Source organism: Mustelus asterias, chromosome 25 (genome assembly GCF_964213995.1).
Source record: "Mustelus asterias chromosome 25, sMusAst1.hap1.1, whole genome shotgun sequence".
NCBI classification, from domain to species: Eukaryota; Metazoa; Chordata; class Chondrichthyes; order Carcharhiniformes; family Triakidae; genus Mustelus; species Mustelus asterias.
In genome coordinates this window covers 22,379,361-22,397,848 of record NC_135825.1, presented here as the reverse complement: position 1 = coordinate 22,397,848, position 18,488 = coordinate 22,379,361, and the positions used below count along the sequence as shown (strand labels likewise).

The 18,488-nt window shown below is 45.6% G+C and overlaps 1 protein-coding gene across 1 annotated transcript in view; it reads left to right on the top strand.

Moving 5' to 3' along the window:
- Positions 1 to 17,097, top strand: part of cd34 (CD34 molecule) — a 64,404-nt gene extending 47,307 nt beyond the window's left edge. Inside the window, exons 4-5 of the mRNA XM_078242265.1 lie at positions 6,565 to 6,705; positions 13,994 to 17,097. Coding sequence (XP_078098391.1) covers positions 6,565 to 6,705; positions 13,994 to 14,194 — 342 coding nt within the window. The 3' untranslated portion in view covers positions 14,195 to 17,097. The remainder of the gene's footprint in view (positions 1 to 6,564; positions 6,706 to 13,993) is intronic.
- The last annotated feature ends 1,391 nt before the right edge of the window (positions 17,098 to 18,488 follow it).

Genomic DNA, 18,488 nt, shown 5'->3' with positions numbered 1-18,488 from the left:
CATTCAGGTAAACGACCACTTGATTTATTGTCTGTTTGACAGCGGGAGCACTGAGAGCTTTATCCACCCAGACGCTGTGAAGCGGTGTGGACTCCGGATTCAACCTGTCAAACAGACAATTTCTATGGCATCAAGGTCCCGGTCTGTCACCGTGCTAGGGAGTTGCGTGGTAACTTTAACGGTGCAAGGCACAGTTTACGAGCGTTTCAAGCTCCTAGTGTTGCCGCACCTTTGCGCGCCAATACTTCTCGGACTAAACTTCATGGTCCACTTGAGGAGTGTAACCCTACAGTACGGTGGGCCACTCCCTTCGCTTTCAGTGGGAGAACAGCAGCCTCCAAATTGCCCAACGCCTGTAGCCTCTCGACGCTGAAGATTACCACACCCTCCCTGTTCCAGAATCTTGTGCCAGGCTGCAAGCCCATTGCGACTAAGAGTAGGCGTTACAGCGCTGAGGATCGGATCTTCATTTGATCTGAAGTTCAGCAGCTCCTCAAAGAAAGGATCATACAACCCAGCGCTAGTCCGTGGAGAGCGCAGGTCATGGTGGTCAAGAGTGGGAACAAACCCCGGATGGTCATTGACTATAGTCAGACCATTAATAGATACACGCAGCTGGATGCGTATCCCCTCCCGCGCATATCTGACATGGTCAATCAGATTGCGCAGTACCGGGTGTTCTCCACCATCGACCTCAAGTCTGCCTACCACCAACTCCCCATTCGCCCAGAGGACCGACAATACACGGCTTTTGAGGCGGATGGTCGCTTGTATCACTTTCTCAGGGTTCCCTTTGGTGTCACCAATGGGGTCTCGGTCTTCCAGCGTGCTATGGACCGAATGGTGGACCAGAACGGGCTGCGGGCCACCTTCCCGTACCTGGATAACGTCACCATCTGCGGCCATGACCAGCAGGACCACGACACAAATCTCCTGAATTTCCTACGCACTGCATCTTGCCTGAACCTGACCTACAACAGGGAGAAGTGTGGGTTTCGTACGCGCCGTTTAGCCATCCTCGGATACGTGGTCGAAAACGGGGTCATTGGCCCTGATCCAGACCGTATGCGCCCCCTCTCTGAACTTCCCCTGCCCACTAGTGCAAAAGCACTGAGAGGATGCTTAGGCTTCTTCTCTTATTATGCACAGTGGGTTCCCAATTACGCGGACAAAGCCCGTCCGCTCATTAAGTCCACTTCTTTTCCCCTAACACCAGAGGCCCGATTGGCCTTTGATAAATTAAAAGCCGACATCGCAAAAGCTACGATGCACGCTGTTGATGAGTCCATCCCCTTTCAGGTGGAGAGCGATGCATCTGATTTCGCCCTGGCCGCCACACTTAATCAGGCGGGCAGGCCCGTCACCTTTTTTTCCCGCACCCTCCAAGGCCCCGAAATTCGGCATTCAGCGGTGGAAAAGGAGGCCCAGGCCATTGTGGAGGCCGTCAGGCACTGGCGCCATTACTTGGCGGGGAAACGGTTCACCCTGATCACGGACCAGCGGTCCGTGGCGTTCATGTTTAATAACATGCTGAGGGGCAAGATCAAGAATGACAAGATCTTGCGGTGGAGAATTGAACTCTCCACCTATAACTATGACATCATGTATCGTCCAGGGAAACTCAATGAGCCCTCGGATGCCATCTCGCGTGGAACATGCGCCAGTATACAGGAGGACCGTTTGCAGGCTCTCCATAATGACCTATGCCATCCTGGGGTCACTCGGCTCTACCACTTTATAAAAGCCCGCAATCTGCCCTACTCGGTGGAGGATGTCAGGTCCATAACAAGAAGCTGTCGGGTATGCGCGGAATGCAAACCGCACTTTTACCGACCTGACCAGGCACAATTAGTCAAGGCCACTCGTCCCTTCGAGAGACTGAGTGTCGATTTTAAGGGCCCCCTTCCCTCAACAGATCAGAATGTGTACTTCCTCAACATCATTGACGAGTACTCGAGATTCCCTTTTGTTGTTCCCTGCTCTGATACATCCGCCGCCACGGTTATCAAGGCATTCCGTGATCTTTTTACCCTGTTCGGGTACCCCGGCTACATTCACAGCGACAGGGGCTCGTCGTTCATGAGCGATGACTTGAGGCAATACCTGCTCTCATACGGGATTGCCTCTAGTAGAACCACGAGCTACAACCCTAGGGGTAACGGACAGGTGGAACGTGAGAATGCTACAGTCTGGAAGGCTGTCTTACTGGCGTTGAAGTCAAAAAACCTTCCAGTCTCCCATTGGCAAGAGGTGCTCCCTGATGCGCTCCATTCCATACGCTCACTCCTGTGTACGGCAACCAACGCTACTCCCCATGAGAGGATGTTTTCATTCCCTCAGAAGTCTTCCTCTGGGACCTCATTACCATCTTGGTTGACGTACTCAGGACCTGTCCTCCTGCGGCGACATGTAAGGGCCCGCAAGTCCGACCCGTTGGTCGAACAGGTCCATCTCCTCCACGCCAACCCTCAGTGTGCCTATGTGGCATACCCTGACGGGCGAGAGGACACCGTCTCGATCCGAGACCTGGTGCCAGCAGGGGACGTGGAAACCCCTGTCGCTCCCATACCCCCTGTTACAAACCCCATAACTCTTGTTTCCTCTCCGGACACGGCGCGGGCAGCATCGGGACCATTACTTAACCCTTTTACTCCCGTGTACAGCTTGCCTGAGTCCAGAGGATGGTCGCCACTTCAGGGCGTGTCGGAACTCCATGGATTACCATCATCTCAGGGTCAACCGGCCCGTGAGTCTGTGGAGGAACAATTGGACATCGCCTTGGGGAGAACGCCACCGCGAGTGCCTACTCCGGTGTCATCGCCGGTATTGAGGAGGTCACAACGACGGTGCGGTCCCCCTGACCATCTGAACTTATAGACTGATGACAAATTATTCTGTTTTTTTTGTACCCCGCCGGCCTTTGTCTTCAAAGGAGGGGTGAATGTGGTGAACCATCGTTGGTTCCCACTAGATAGTACTGAGCCAGGGTCTGGCCAGTACTACAAGTATGTATATATGTTGCTGTTGGGGTTAGGGTTGGGTTGTTACACCTTGTATTATAGTTATTGTGGTACATCCCAGTCGGGCTCCACCTCCTGGGAGAGGTATAAAGGTCTCTGCTCTGTCTGGGACCCCTCAGTCTGGGATCGTGTATATAATTAGTAGCTGCCTTGTTACAGCAAATAAAAGCCTTTATTTCCTGAGCATCAAGCCTCGTGTGTGATAACGCGCATCAAATATAAATATACAATCACATGAATTCGGAGCAGGAACAGGCCATTCAGCCCCTCAAGCCTGCTCTACTATTCAATAAGATCATGGTTGATCTGATTGTGTCGTTAAAATATGTCTGTATTGCTGACTGTTTCCATTAACATTCACAAACAAGCTCAAGCAGCAACAATGAATGGTAGTTAGAAAAAACCCACTGCGTACATTAAATTTTCCAAAGGAAACCATTTTTTATACTTGCCAAACTGCTGAGACTTTGGGGATTTATTCTCTCCCCCATGTGTGTTCATTGAAAACACTTGGCAAACACGTGTTTCAGACACGGATGTATTGTTAGGCACCTCAGGGCTTTTCTGGAGTACTTCGGGCCGTTGCTTATTCGAATCCTGTTTTTCTGAGCAGCCTCTCATTTTAAGTTGTTTGTCCTTTGCCAATAAACCTGCAGTGTTTGTTGTATTAGGTGTCAGCATTGGCTCAGCAGTAAGGTTTTCACCTCTGAGTCAGGAGGTTGTGGTTTCAAACTCCACTTCAGCAAGCTTGAGCACATAATCCAAGCAGCGCAGTGCAGAGGAAGTGATGCACTGTCAGATTTGGATGAGATGTCACACCAACAGAGAGGGGACCCCTAAGGAGACTGTAAAAAAAAACCCTTAAAGAACTACTCAAAGAAGAGCAAGGTTGTTCTCCAGGGCCTTAACCAACATCACTAGAACAGATTATTTGGTTATGTATCCCATCACTGTTTGTCAGAACTTGCTGTTCACAAATTAGCTGCTATGTTTTCCTGTATTTAAATATTAACTACACGTCAAAAGTACTGTTGTTATTTTAATAAAGAGAAATATGATATCCGCTGTAAAATGCTTTGGTATATCTTAAAGGCAATTATTTTTTGCTCTTACATGGGATGTGAGCATTGATGTCAAGACCAGCATTTATTGCCCCTGGTTTATTGCCCCTCGAGAAGATGGTGGTGAGTCACTTTCTTGAACCGCTGCAGTACATTTGGTAATACGTTGATTATATCAGTAATTTGAGATTTTTAAAAGTTAACAATCTGAAGCAAATGTTTTGTTGGAAAGATTTTATCTTTGTATATAACGGGAGTGGTTAGCACTGCTGCCTCACAGTGCCAAGGACCCGGGTTCAATTCTGACCTTGGGTGACTGTCTGTGTGGAGTTTGCACATTCTCCCTGTGTCTGCGTGGGTTTCCTCCGGGTGCTCTGGTTTCCTCCCACAGTCCTAAGATGTGCGGGTTAGGTTGATTGGCCAGGGTAAAGTGTCTCTTAGTGTCAGGGGGATTAGCAAGGTAAATATGTGGGGTTTTGTGGAAAGAGTGGGATTGTTGTCGGTGCAGGCTCGATGGATCGAATGGCCTCCTTCTGCACTGTACGGATTCTGTGATATTCTGTGAATAGTTTATTTCACTGTGCGGGAAAAATGTAAAGCAATGTATCCCATCACTGTTTCCTGTTTGCTTTTCCTACCTGTTCTATTATTGGTATTGCTTGCATATATTAGCATATTTACTAATCCATTCATGCCTTTTCTACCTCTCGATTTGACTAATCCAAAATACTCCTTGCTAATGTCTCCCATTCAACCCTCTGTGAACTCGAGATCATCCACCACTCTGCGGCCAGGTCCTTACTCACATGAAGACCCATTAACCCGTTGCTCCTCTGCTCACTAACCTACTCTGGCTCCCATTCAAGCAATGCATCAATTTTAAATTCTCATCCCTGTTTTTAAATCCATCTATGGTCTCACCTCTGCCTATCTCCATAAACTCCTCCATCCTGACACCTCTCCGAGATACATCTAAGCATCTAAATCTAACCAATTTTAATTGTTGCATGATTGGTGGCTGTGCCTTCAGTTATCTAGCCCCAAAACTCTGGAATTCTCTCCCTAAATCTTTCTGCTTCTCTTTTCCTTCATTTAAGGCTCTCTTTGAATCTTATCAGGCATCTGCCCTAATGTCACCTTATGAGGCTCAGACAAGGAACCAGGTTTACCTGCAATGGAAGTGATGAGCCATTGGCGTTCATCCCACTAATGTCTGCAGGCTTTTTCACAGCTCGTCCACCCCTCTGCTGGGGAACTTGTCGTGGGGGGGAGTCAACTTTGTTGGGATCAGAAGATCCTGCTGGTGGGAGGGACTGGAAAATCCCATCCTCAGCATCTAATTCTAATTCTAATTGGGCGGCACAGTGGTTAACACTGTTGCCTCACAGTGCCAGGGACCTGGGTTCAATTCCGGCCTCGGGTGATTGTCTGCGTGGGTTTCCTCCGGGTGCTCCGGTTTCATCCCGCACTCCAAAGTTGTGTGGGTTAGGTTGATTGGCCATGCTAAATTGACCCATGTGTCAGGGGATTAGCAGGGTAAATATGTGGGGTTGCGGGAATAAAGTCTGGGTGGGATTGTGGTTGGCGCAAACTCGATGGGCCGAATGGCCTCCTTCTGCACTATAAGTTCTATGATTTTATTCTATGACTCTAATTTATAACTCTGCTGTGAAGAATGTTGGGACATTTTAGTACACTAAAGGCACCATGTAAATATATGTTGTTTTTGTTTTAATGTCTCTTGTATTTATCTTTATGGATTTGAAATTTGCAGCTGCCTTTGACTGTGTGGCCAGAATTTTACTGACATTCCATAGGTCTGGACGTTTCAGGACCGGAAGTGTCTCCCAGAGCCCAGAGCATACACGCTCCAGTGATTGAAGGGGCGATCCCTCCGAAGGGGGGTCAGAGCCACCAGGGTGTGTACGGTTTGTCAGGTGGTCCTGCCTTGGACCATGGAACTCCCTGAAAGCAAGGCTCGCCCCTCCTACCGACCGTGCACCATTCCAGCTGGCAGATGCACCACACGGTTCCAAATTTCAGAGAATCCCAGTGGAGTCATTAAGTGGCAATGAAGAGGCCAAATAATTGGATTAAATGGCTGCAAGTCCCTGGTAGGCAATTGGCCAAACTCCTACAATTCCTACCTTTGAAAATATCAATTCCCTCTCAGCACTTTGCACAACAATTAAACCAACCTTCTCACCTCCTGACCTGTCTTGACAGGGTTGGTAACCTTTAGCCCTGTGTACTACGTTGATGATGGTGGTAAATTAAGGCAATGCTTGACTAAATGTGTGGCATTAAATGCCCAATGGTGTATGAATGAACTTACTGCTACAGAGATATTTAAAAGCCCCATAATGCTGGCACACCACCTCATTAGCATTTAGAAATTTAACATGCTTGATATCCAACTGTTACTCTTTGTGGGCTATTGAAATAAATATTGTCACACTGAGATTATATTTCTTTCATTCCAGAGTGATAAGCCGTATTCCAAAGCAGGCCCACCTAATGTGCTAATCGCATTACTTGTCTGTGGATTAGTTTTTGCTGCAATCCTTCTGGCTGTATACTATCGGATGAACAAACGATCTTGGAGCCCGCAGAGCAAGAGACTGGTAATTGTCTAAAGTGCAGAGAAGATTTACTGACATTCAGTAACAAGTGATAAAAACAGAGTGGGAATCTTTATAGTAGATTGTATCTTTGACACTGGGATGTCTTGCTGCTGATGAGAGTGTAAGTGGGAAGAGTAAGGTGTGTGTGTGTATGTGTGTGTGGGCAGAGAACAATTTGTGTGAAGTTCATCATTTCTGAATCTGCTGTCAGGTTTTCCAGGGGAGGCTCATTCGCTGAACACCAGTGTCACTCAAAACATCACATTATGTAATGGAAAATTTAGTGCCTGTGTTTGAATCATAGAATCATGCAATCCTACAGTGCAGAAAGAGGCCATTCAGCCCATCGAGTCTGCACCAACCACAATCCCACCCAGGCCCCATCCCCATAATCCCATGCATTGGGGCAATTTAGCATGACCAATCCACCTAACCAGCACGTCTTTGGACTTGTGGGAGGAAACCGGAGCACCCGGAGGAAACCCACACAGACACAAGGAGAACGTGCAAACTCCACATAGACAGTCACCCAAGCCGGGAGTTGAACCTGGATACCTGGTGCTGTGAGGCAGCAGTGCTAACCACTGTGCCATCGTGCCGCACAATATAGAAGCCTACCAATATGAACACTGCAAAACAATTGATTGTTCGGAGCAGGGCGGCACGGTGGCACAATTGTTGGCACTGCAGTCTCGCGGCGCCAGGGACCCAGGTTCGACTCTGGCCTTGGGTGACTGTTTGTGTGGAGTTTGCATGTTCTCCCCGTGTCTGTGTGGGTTTCCCCCCCGGTGCTCCCACAGTCCGAAAGACGTGCTGTTTAGATGCACTGGCCATGCTACGTTCTCCCTCAGTGTACCCGAACAGGCGCAGGAGTGTGGTGACTAGGAGATTTTCACAGTAACTTCACTGCAGTGTTAATGTAAGCCTATTTGTGACACTAATAAATAAACTTAAATGTAGCTAACACAAATACTTGCCAAATAAGTGAGGAGCGAAATTGGTGCCAAAGTAAATGTTTCCTTTAAAAGACCACCCATCAATTGGATGCCGATGAATGGTTTCGGACACTACCCTCAATGATCGACAATGTTCAACTCAAAACCTTTGTGTTTTAAATTGTGTAATGCATGTTATGTGCAGTTACTCTTTTTCATGGAGTGAGATAGTAAAGGGGAAGGGCAGCATAACTATTTGAAGTTTCTTCACTTCTTTCTAATTGCAGAGGCCGTTTATTTAAGTTTGTGGGGAGGCAATGGCCTAGTGGCATTATCGCTAGATTATTAATCCAAAAACTCAGCTAATGTTCTGGGGACCCGGGTTCAAATCCTGCCATGGCAAATGGTGGAATTTGAATTCAATAACATATATCTGGAATTAGGTGATCAAGAAACCATTGTCGATTGTCAGGAAAATTCATCAGGTTCACTAATGTCCTTTAGGGAAGGAAATCTACCATCCTTACCTGGTCTGGCCTACATGTGACTCCAGAGCCACAGCAATGTGGTTGACTCTCAACTGCCCTCTGGCAACTAGGGATGGGCAATAAATGCTGGCCAGCCAGCGACACACATGTCCCACGAATGAATAAAAACAAAAGTTTACAAAAATCAATCTTTGATCATTTTTATTGGTAAATATAAGGCAGGATTAGAATATTAATGTAAAGCTTTGAACACAACCACTAGAATAAATATATTGATATTGATATTATCAATAATATTGATATTAAACTCTCCCCACGCTGGCCATCTGGAGAGGAGAGGAGAGATTGAGGTTGAGGTGAATGTCCGCAAACTGATCCCCAACCAATGCCCTCATCACCTTTCTGACACAAGAAGTGTCCCTGATATATATAACAAAGTCTATCCATGACACAGTAAACAGAGTATGAGTTTTAACAACACCAGGTTAAAGTCCAACAGGTTTATTTGGAAGCAAACACCATTAGCTTTCGTAAACTGACACAGAGAACACGCTCTGTCTGTGGCACGGAGAACACGCTCTATTCATGACACAACATGTTATATGCACGATGCAGTAAATGCAGTCTATCTGTGACACATAGAACATGTTCTCTCAGTGACACATGAACCATGCTTGTTTCATGACACAAAACACATTCCATTCATGACACAGTGAACACACTCCATCTCTGACACAAATGCACTCTATTTGTAAGACAGAGAACATGTTTTTTATCTCTGGTGCAAGGAGCACACTCTTCCCCAACCTAACAACAAATTGTATTTATATAGCCCCTTTAACTGTAGTAAATCATTCCAAGGTGCTTCACAAGGATATTACTCAATGAACGGTATTAATCCATGAACAGTATGCTTTGTCCGTGTAGCTCGCAAGGAACCATACTCTTCACTGTATCCCAATACATGTGCCAATAATAAATCAAATCAATTCTATCAAACAAAATTTGACACCTAACCACATAAAGGAATATTGGCTCGGACCTGATGTATGATCCAGGTTATTGGCACCCCACAATAGTCCTGATGTCATAGATAGATCATAGAATCTTACAGTGCAGAAGGAGGTCATTTGGCCCATCAAGTCTGCACCCACCACAGTCCCCCCCCCCAAGCCCTATCCTCATAACCCCATGCATTTACCCTGCTAATCCCCCTGACACTAAGGGGCAATTTAGCATGGCCAATCTACCTAATCAGCACATCTTTGGATTGTGGGAGGAAACCGGAGCCCCCGGAGGAAACCCATGCAGACATGGGGAGAATGTGCAAACTCCACACAGACAGTGACCCAAGCCGGGATTCGAACCCGGGACCCTGGTGCTGTGAGTCAGCAGTGCTAACCACTGTGTCATCCTGCCCCCTATGATGTGCTGACAACATGACAATTGTCCAGGAAGCTTGAATTTCCATTGGGCAATTCCCATGCTCCTGTAACCCTCCAAAAAAGTCTCCAACTCTGAGCTAGATTCAGAGACTTTGGGCAGTTCCAATTTACTTACCTGGATAGTTATCCAGGAAACTTTAGACAGAAAAATCATGGTCTAACTCCTGGGTAACTATATAACTGACACCCAGTCACTCACACGGCCTTACCTCAACTTTGAGTCCCTTAATACTCCCAAACCTCCTGATTCCACAGACCTAAGAACCCCACCTGACCCGACCTGACTTGTCCCCACCACCTGACTATCCTGCCACTCGACCTGGCTAGCCCTAGACCTGACAACCTCTCCCAACCCATCCCAACCATCCTGCTGCCCACCTGCCACCCTACCCACGTGCCACCCTACCATGCTGCTCACCTGCCACCTTACTCCTGCCCACTTACCGCTTTACCCACCTGACCTTCTTACACAGTGATCTCACCCTCCAATCCATCCTAACCACTATTCACTCATCCACCCAGCCGTTCATTAACAATCATCTTAGTGCCGTAAAAAAGCGAGAGAGTATCCTCAGTACCGATTCTCTTCGCTACTCCCTTCCTGGATTTCTATGCTGAGCAAATTCTTCCACATCATGGCCTTTCTAAACAAACCCAGGTAAGCGGGGTAGCTTTTTGATCTGATCAGATAGTGTGGTTCTGAGTCTAATCAGAAGGTTTGTGTCATTAGGTCAGATGACTTAATGCTTGATTAAAGAGGTAGGTTTTAAGAAGCATCTTAGAAGAGGAGGGAGATAGAGAGGTTTAGGGAGGGAACTCCAGAGCTTAGGTCCAGGCAGCTGAGGGCCAATAGGAAACCTCCCAATTACCTAATAAGTGTTTAACACAAATTCGCCAAAGATCCTTAGACAGCACCTTCCAAATCCACGGCCACTACCACCTAGAAGGAGAACGGCAGCAGATACATGTGAACACCACCACCTGCAAGTTCCCCTCCAAGCCACTCACCATCCTGACTTGGAAATATATCGGCATTCCTTCACAGTCGCTGGGTCAAAATCCTGGAATTCCCTCCCTAACGACATTGTGGGTAAACCCACAGCACATGGACTGAGGCGATTCAAGAAGGCAGCACGGTGGCACAGTGGTTAGCTCCAGGGGCCTGGGTTCGATTCCCAGCTTGGGTCACTGCCTGCGTGGGTTTCCTCTGGGTGCTCCGGTTTCCTCCCGTGTCCAAAGATATGTGGGTTAGATGCATTGGCCATGCTAAATTGCCCCCTAGTGTCCCGGGATGCATACTTTAGCAGGATTAGCTGGGTAAATATGTGGGGTTACGGGGATAGGGCCTAGGTGGGATTGTCGTCAGTGCAGACTCGATGGGCCAAATGGCTTCCTTCTGCACTGTAGGGATTCTATGATTCGAAGGCAGCTCACCACCACCTTCTCAAGGGCCACTAGGGATGGGCAATAAATGCTGTCCCAGCCATTGACGCCATGTGAATGAATAGAAAAAAGTTGGCTCCAGCAAAGCCATGGACATTTGACAATTCAGCTCTTTAAACCCGACCTCTTAACCTAGTATTTAACCATCTACCCTAATACCATCCTGTGTGTGTTGACGTCAGATGGTGTTTGAAAATACTCCTGCAAAGCACCTTGGGATGTTGTACTGCACTTAATGCAAAATGCTACACAGATACAAACCTGTGGAGAGAGATGCAGCGCAATTATTACAGGTCGATGAACTTGATCTGCTGAGTATTTTCCAGCATTTTCTGTTTTAATTTCATTGCAATTCTCGGTTTAAACTAATATTTTCAGCTGTCAGTGTTTGGTCATTTTACTCTGTGTTAATGGAAAGGCAAAGCAGAAACTTTCAGCCCAGAAATTCAGTGGGGAGCTTGTGTAAAACTATTAAAATGTTCTCATTAAACCATTGCTTCTAAATTCCTTGTGCACAGATGGCTGGAATACTGTGCACTAATTATACCCAAGGGGGAAAAAGGAAGAAAATCCTGAACTATTGTACGTTTGTGGAAAACTGATCATACATTTCATTCCTGAATGTTATAAAGTCAAGAGAGTCCACCCAGCCCCTATTCTGCCCACAGGGGTTAAAGAACATGACTACTGTGAGCACCATTCTGTCTGACAGAGTGTTAGAGCACCGTTTCAAATGGGGGCGTTGGTGGCATAGTGGGAATGTCACTGGCCTGTAAGGAAGCTCTCACTACCTATCAACTGCACAGGCAGTGAGAGCCCTCTGGTGGTCACCGCTATATTTACAGATCAGAGTCAATTGGCCTGATTCTCAAACCCAAAGGCAACCAACCTTTAAACAGTGCATTGAATTGTCTGTCCCGCCTGCGATGATTCCCGTGATAGATGGGGTACAGAAGATTTACCCCAATGACAATCACATAACCAGAGCTAATGTTGCGGGGACATGAGTTCAAATCCCACCACAGCAGCTGGTGGAATATAAAGTTGATTAATAAATCTGGAATATAAAACCAGTTTCAGTCATGTGACCATAGCTATCATTGATTCTTGTTCAAAAGAAAAACATCTGGTTCGCTTCAGGGAAGGAAAACATGGAATCATAGAATCCCTACAATGCAGAAGGAGGCCATTCGGCCCATCGAGCCTGCACCGACAGCAATCTCACCCAGGCCCTATCCCCTTAAACCCATGTATTTACCTTGCCAATTCCCCTGACACTAAGGGTCAATTTAGCTTGGCCAATCAACCTAATACACACATCTTTGGACTGTGGGAGGAAACCAGAGCACCCGGAGGAAACCCACGCAGACACGGGGAGAGGGTGCAAATTCTACACAGACAGTAACCCGAGGCCGGAATTGGACCCGGTTCCCTGGCGCTGTGAGGCAGCAGTGTTAACCCTTACCCAGTCTGGCCGACATGTGACTCCAAACTCAGAGCAATGCTGTTGACTCTTAACTGCCCTGTGAAATGGCCGAGCACACCCATTGGCCACTCTGTTTGAGGGCAATTAGGGATGGGCAACAAATGCTAGCCTTGTCAGCAATACCCAGATCTTGTAAAAGAATAAATGAGCTAATGATTAGCAGCATGTCTGGAAAGACCAAGCCACGATCACATGTTTGTGAATTCAGTTCCTTTCCCCCGCAACTGCCAAGCTCCATGAGCATTGTCATTATCGGCTAACGTGGGATGCATCAGAAATCTAAAGAGGATGGAATAGTTTTATATGGGCTCCTGATTGATGCTTTTGGTGTCACTAATGGAATGGAGTAAAGCTTTGTCCAGTTAGTTGGCCACGTTCATGTTCTGTGGCTAACTTAGCAAACCCAAGAACTAATGTAGATATGAGTGTTCTGCTTTTCTTCCAATGTGACTTGGTGTAAATTAATTGTGCTGTTCTCTACTTCAAACTGGGAGGAAGGGTAGGTCAGCCGCACAGGTAGTGAGAGCCCTCTGGTGGCCTCCACTGTATCTACAGATCAGAGTCAATGACAATCATGCAACAACCATTACCGTATAGGCCCTATTGTATCGCTTTCAAATTGACTTGTTCATCAGTTTGGCACAGTGGTTAGCACTGCTGCCTCACAGCGCCAGGGACCCCGGTTCGATTCCCAGCTTAGATCACTGTCTGTGCAGAGTCTGCACATTCTCCCTGTGTCTGCGTTGGTTTCCTCTAGGTGCTCCGGTTGCCTCCTGATTAGGTGCATTGGCTGGGTAGGTGCATTGGCCATGCTAAATTCTCCCTCAGTGTATCCGAACACAGGAGTGTGGCGACTAGGGGATGTTCACAGCAACTTCATTGCAGTGTCAATGTAAGCCTATTTGTGACACTAATAAATAAACTTAAGCTTAAATAAATTGGGCACCGAAGTTCTATGTTAAAAAATTACTACAATTTGTTTCGTACAGGTCATCAGTTATTAAGGTATAAAATAAATTTATTTGTGTTTTAAATTTTTTTACTCCATTGTTAAAGTTTCAAAGCCAATGCTCTGAGTGGACTAGGCAAACCCGAATCCATCTCCTTGCTTGCTCCAAAATCCAAATTCGAGTTCCAATGGAATCCAATTCACGGTCCTCACAAGAGAGACAAGGAAGAACCAAGTTAACAAGATAAGGCATTGCACCCCATCTTGGGCTTGATATTCGTCAAAATGATTAGTTAAGGAAAGAAAACTAAGGCCATGATCCGACCCAACATCCCCCATTCAGTTTGTGTCTTGGTAAAAATCAGCTCTCCTTCAAAGGTGTAGCTCAAAAAAAGCCCTCTGTGTAAAATCACTGGCCAAGCCAAATTCCATGGCGGCTCAGTGCCAGTGGTCTCAGCGACACAGAGCAACCAGCTCTGCCTGACCTCAGCTCAGCAGCCGTGCACTGGCTGACACATTCAGCTTCTCCTTTCTCTTTTAAGGATGAGGAGCCCGATGCTCAGGATCAGCATGACAGCACAATGTTTTCTGTCGCTTCAGAGGACCAATCAGATGCACATGAGAAGCCAAAACTGAACGGGGAAGCGCAGGAGAACGGGGAGAACCAAATCGCTGCGTCAGGAGCAGCAACGGGCAATGGCCACCAGAGGAAGAAAGCAGAGGAGGCGGACACAGAACTGTAACCCACAATGGAACGAAATCACTGCCCAATTCGCTAATTTATGACTCTGTGCCAGGTACTATACGTTTGGCTGACAGAACTGAAAATAAATCATTTAATTTCAAAATGAAAATCAAGACAGTTGCTCACACAAAAAAAATGCCAAGGTTGCCCTTTAACTGTTTGACCCAGTTTACAATTCGGTGTACGCAAATGTGGCGTGAAAGTTGCCTTTTCTGTGACAGATGGTAATCCTTGCAGTTGAAATCAGTTCGTACAAAAAAAAATCAACCAAATGATTGAATGCATATGAAATTAATATATACTGCTTGTGCGGTGGATGGTAAGAGGTGGTTCATAATTATTAGGGTAATGTGCAGGGTGAAATTCTAGATTGTATCAGTGCTGACTGCCAGTACTTGATGTAAGATAGTGAAATATTCTGTTCCCCATCACTGCTGTGCCTCAATTTGGTGATTACATTTCCAGAGAGGGAAATGACATGTCACATCACATTACATTCATTCTGATGCAAACATAAGTTTATCAGATATGCCATTCATTCAAATAGCTGAGGTTCCTGGTCGTACAGACAGATTTCAGAAGGCAATCCATATACTGAAGTTGCTGAAAAGACAAGGGAAAAGCATAAGAAAAATGTTAGTTTGTACAATCAAAATAGATGCAGGTATTAGTTTATAGTTTCAATTATAATGTTATAGTTTGTCCACCACTGCCACTCCCCTCTTCCCACCCTGCCCATGTAATTCCTACAGTGCAGAAGGAGGCCATTTGGCCCTTTGAGCCTGCACTGACAACAATCCCACCCAGGCTATCCCCATAACCCTACATATTTACCCTGCTAATCCCCCTGACACTAAGGGGCAATTTAGCATGGCCAATCAACCTAACCTGCACATCTTTGGACTGTGGGAGGAAACCAGAGCACCCAGAGGAAACCCACACAGACACGGGGAGAATGTGCAAACTCATACAGTCACCTGAGGCCAGAATTGAACCTGAGTTCCTGGCGCTGTGAGGCAGTAGTGCTAACTACTGTGCCACCCCCCCCCCCCCCCCCCTCCCGACCTCCATGCCACCATTCCTGTCGGGAACTGTCTGACTTCCTCTCAATAACTTAGCAGAAAATTCACACTTTGTGTGGAACTAGAAAAGACTAAAACGCAGGAGAAAAATGCAATTATCTTCATTACATGGATTCGAACAGCCTAACGGTTTCCTTCTGTGCCGTAACCACTCTGTGGCTTTATATCCTGTTCTTTGAGCTCCTTGAGTAATTAGTCTGCTCTTCATGGGTGTAAGGAATTTACATAACGATCCACAGAAATCTGGGAATACATCCCCATGACAGGCGAACATTGTTTCTAAGCTCATGAAGCCAAGGTGGTAAGTGATGAAAATGAATGAAATGCCGGCTGGCTGACACATGGAAATGAAGTCGGCTTAATAAAGAATTCATAACAGCCAACTAGATAAATCCTCAGTGACATTATTGGGCAACACCTTATTGTGCACAGTACATTAAAAGCACTGAATGAAAACAGTTGCCCTCCAAAATAGCTTTGTCCCCAACAATTCTAAATTAGCTATTCCTTCTCACTGCGCTCACTGCAAGTATTCTTTTCGAGTGTGTCTGCAATTCTGTGGCAGTGGCAATTGTAGGGAATCTTCCTGTTGTGTTTACAGTACCTCACTAAACCAATGAACAAAGGTAATAATCTCCACTGACTCACAGAAAGGATTCACTCCCGTTGCGTTCTGCCAGTTATTTTTTTTTCCCCTGCATTCCTGTCAGAGGGGCGTTTGTGTCATTTTTGTTGACTTTCCATTAGATTGCTGGGTTGAATGACTCCAATCGGTTTACATTAAAGCTGCCACTGTCAGAGGAGGGCCATTGCTTCTGGAACCTGGGACATAAGCATCCTACTGCCAGCACAAGTGCAGATTTAGGGAGACCCGTTCAATTTCCTTTTTGAAAAGAAATGTTTTTCCAAAAGTCCATCTCGTTCTGAGAGTCGACCCATAGTACCAGATTCTGTGACAAGAAGCAGATTGGAATTGTAGTGCATTCTACATATAACATTCCATCTGGGAGCCGTAAACATGTGTTATAGCATACTGTAGACAGTTAGTTTTTAACCATCACATTAGAATGTTTTAGTTTTAGTATATAAGGTGACTTAAAGATCACAATGTATTTTTCTTTATTGTGCTAATACTACACAACGTGATCATATAACCATAAATGGCAGCATCCAATATGAGGTATAAATAAAACAAGTGATGCTTGCATCCGATATGATCGACCAGAATAAATAAAACAAGTGGTGCCTGCGTCAGTGAACTATATTTTGAAATGGTGAATTTACATTTACCTGAGGCGATCTGAAGGAGTATTAATGTCCCAATTTATCAACCTCCATTGCAAGATTTTCAGTGTCCCTTAAATACTGAGAAACGGATGCGATCTTTAAAGTGTTTGGATATCGATATACAGTAAAATGTGTTGGTACATTTACACCTTGCTACTGACACCGTGGACCTCAGATTTCGCAGCAACTATGTCCTAACATGTGCCTCTGAAATCTGATCTTCAGATTTTGGGATATTTGAAAATATGAAATACGTTGTGGAAAATTTTGTTTTTGCATTTTGTTTTGGATGCCTTTGTTTAAAAAAAAAGTTAAGTGCATGTTTTTGATTAAACATTGACAAAACATTGTTGAAAGAAAAATGTTGAATGTAAAATAACCTGTGTATGTTTTGCCTCATTTTACAGTTTCTCTAAAATTGCAGTGTTAAAATTACTAACATAAAGCTCACTGTGGTAAGGTGTTCAAAATGTTTTAACATTTGTCTGATAAATATGATTTATACTACAAAGCAAAAATAATAAAGATAGTTAAAACAATGCAAGTTTTTGATGTTGCATAGAACTCATTAACTGCCGAGAAACATGGTAGCATTGTTTATTATTTATTTATTGGTGTCACAAGTAGGATTACGTTAACACTGCAATGAAGTTACTGTGAAAATCCCCTCGTCGCCACACTCTGGCGCCTGTTCGGGTACACTGAGGAAGAATTTAACACGGCCGATGCACCTAACCAGCACGTCTTTCGGACTGTGGGAGTAAACCGGAGAACCTGGAGGAAACCCACACAGACACGGGGAGAACGTGCAGACTCCGCACAGACAGTGACCCAAGCTGGGAATCGAACTCGGGTCGCTAGGGCTGTGAGGCAACAGTGCTAATCAACGTGCCATCATGACACCACTTGAATATATTCACAGTGAGATTAAACATCAAATCTGTGCACACAACACAATTATTTTTTTGCTATTGTTTATTGAGATAATAAAGCATATGTTCATATGCCGGCACATCACCATTAATCGACAGGAGCAGTGGGGCCTCGCAGCCACAAAGCCCCTTTTTTCCAAACACCGCTCTATTGGCAATGTGCCACACATGGAAGCATTGTGATGATTTACATTGCTAGCCAGTATGGTCCTTCCCTGGCATAGGGCAGGGTCAACAACCACCAAACTGAATGATACAAAAGGGATGTAGAAACAACGGTGGGTGCCCAGTTATTTCATTATTGCCTTTGGTGCTCAAAAATCCCACCCTCCATGTGAACAGGACTAACTTCAGAGTAATATAGTATTCATAGAAACCTTACAGTCCAGAAAGGGGCCATTTGGCCCATCAAACCTGCACCACCAGCAATCCCACCCAGGCCCTATCCCCGTAACTCCATGTATTTACTCCGCTAATCCCCCTGACACTAAGGGGCAATTTAGCCTGGCCAATCCACCTAACCTGCGCATCTTTGGAATGTGGAAGGAAACTGGAGCACCTGGAGGAAGCCCACGCAGACACAGAAAGAAAGTGCAAACTCCATACAGGTCAGTCACCCAAGGCTGGAATCGAACCCGGGTCCCTGGTGTTGTGAGGCAGCAGGGCTAACCACTGTGCCACCGTGCCGCCCATTATATGGAATTGCTAATGGAAGTGGTTCTGTCGCCATTGCTTTGATTACTTTTTTGAAAGTCTGAAATGACCATTAATAATATTTAGGAACTTTCTGGGTCTCATTTAAAACAATGCATTAAATTCATCTAATCTCTCGATAACCGAGGGGCATTGTAACTTCAAACTTAACCCAAACTATCCAACAGAAAGAACTGAGTTTTGTACCCTTAGTCAAACAAGTTTGTCCAATTCCAATTAACCATCTATGCCCTAAAATATAAAATTCAGCTTCAGTGATGCATCCTATAGACGCAGA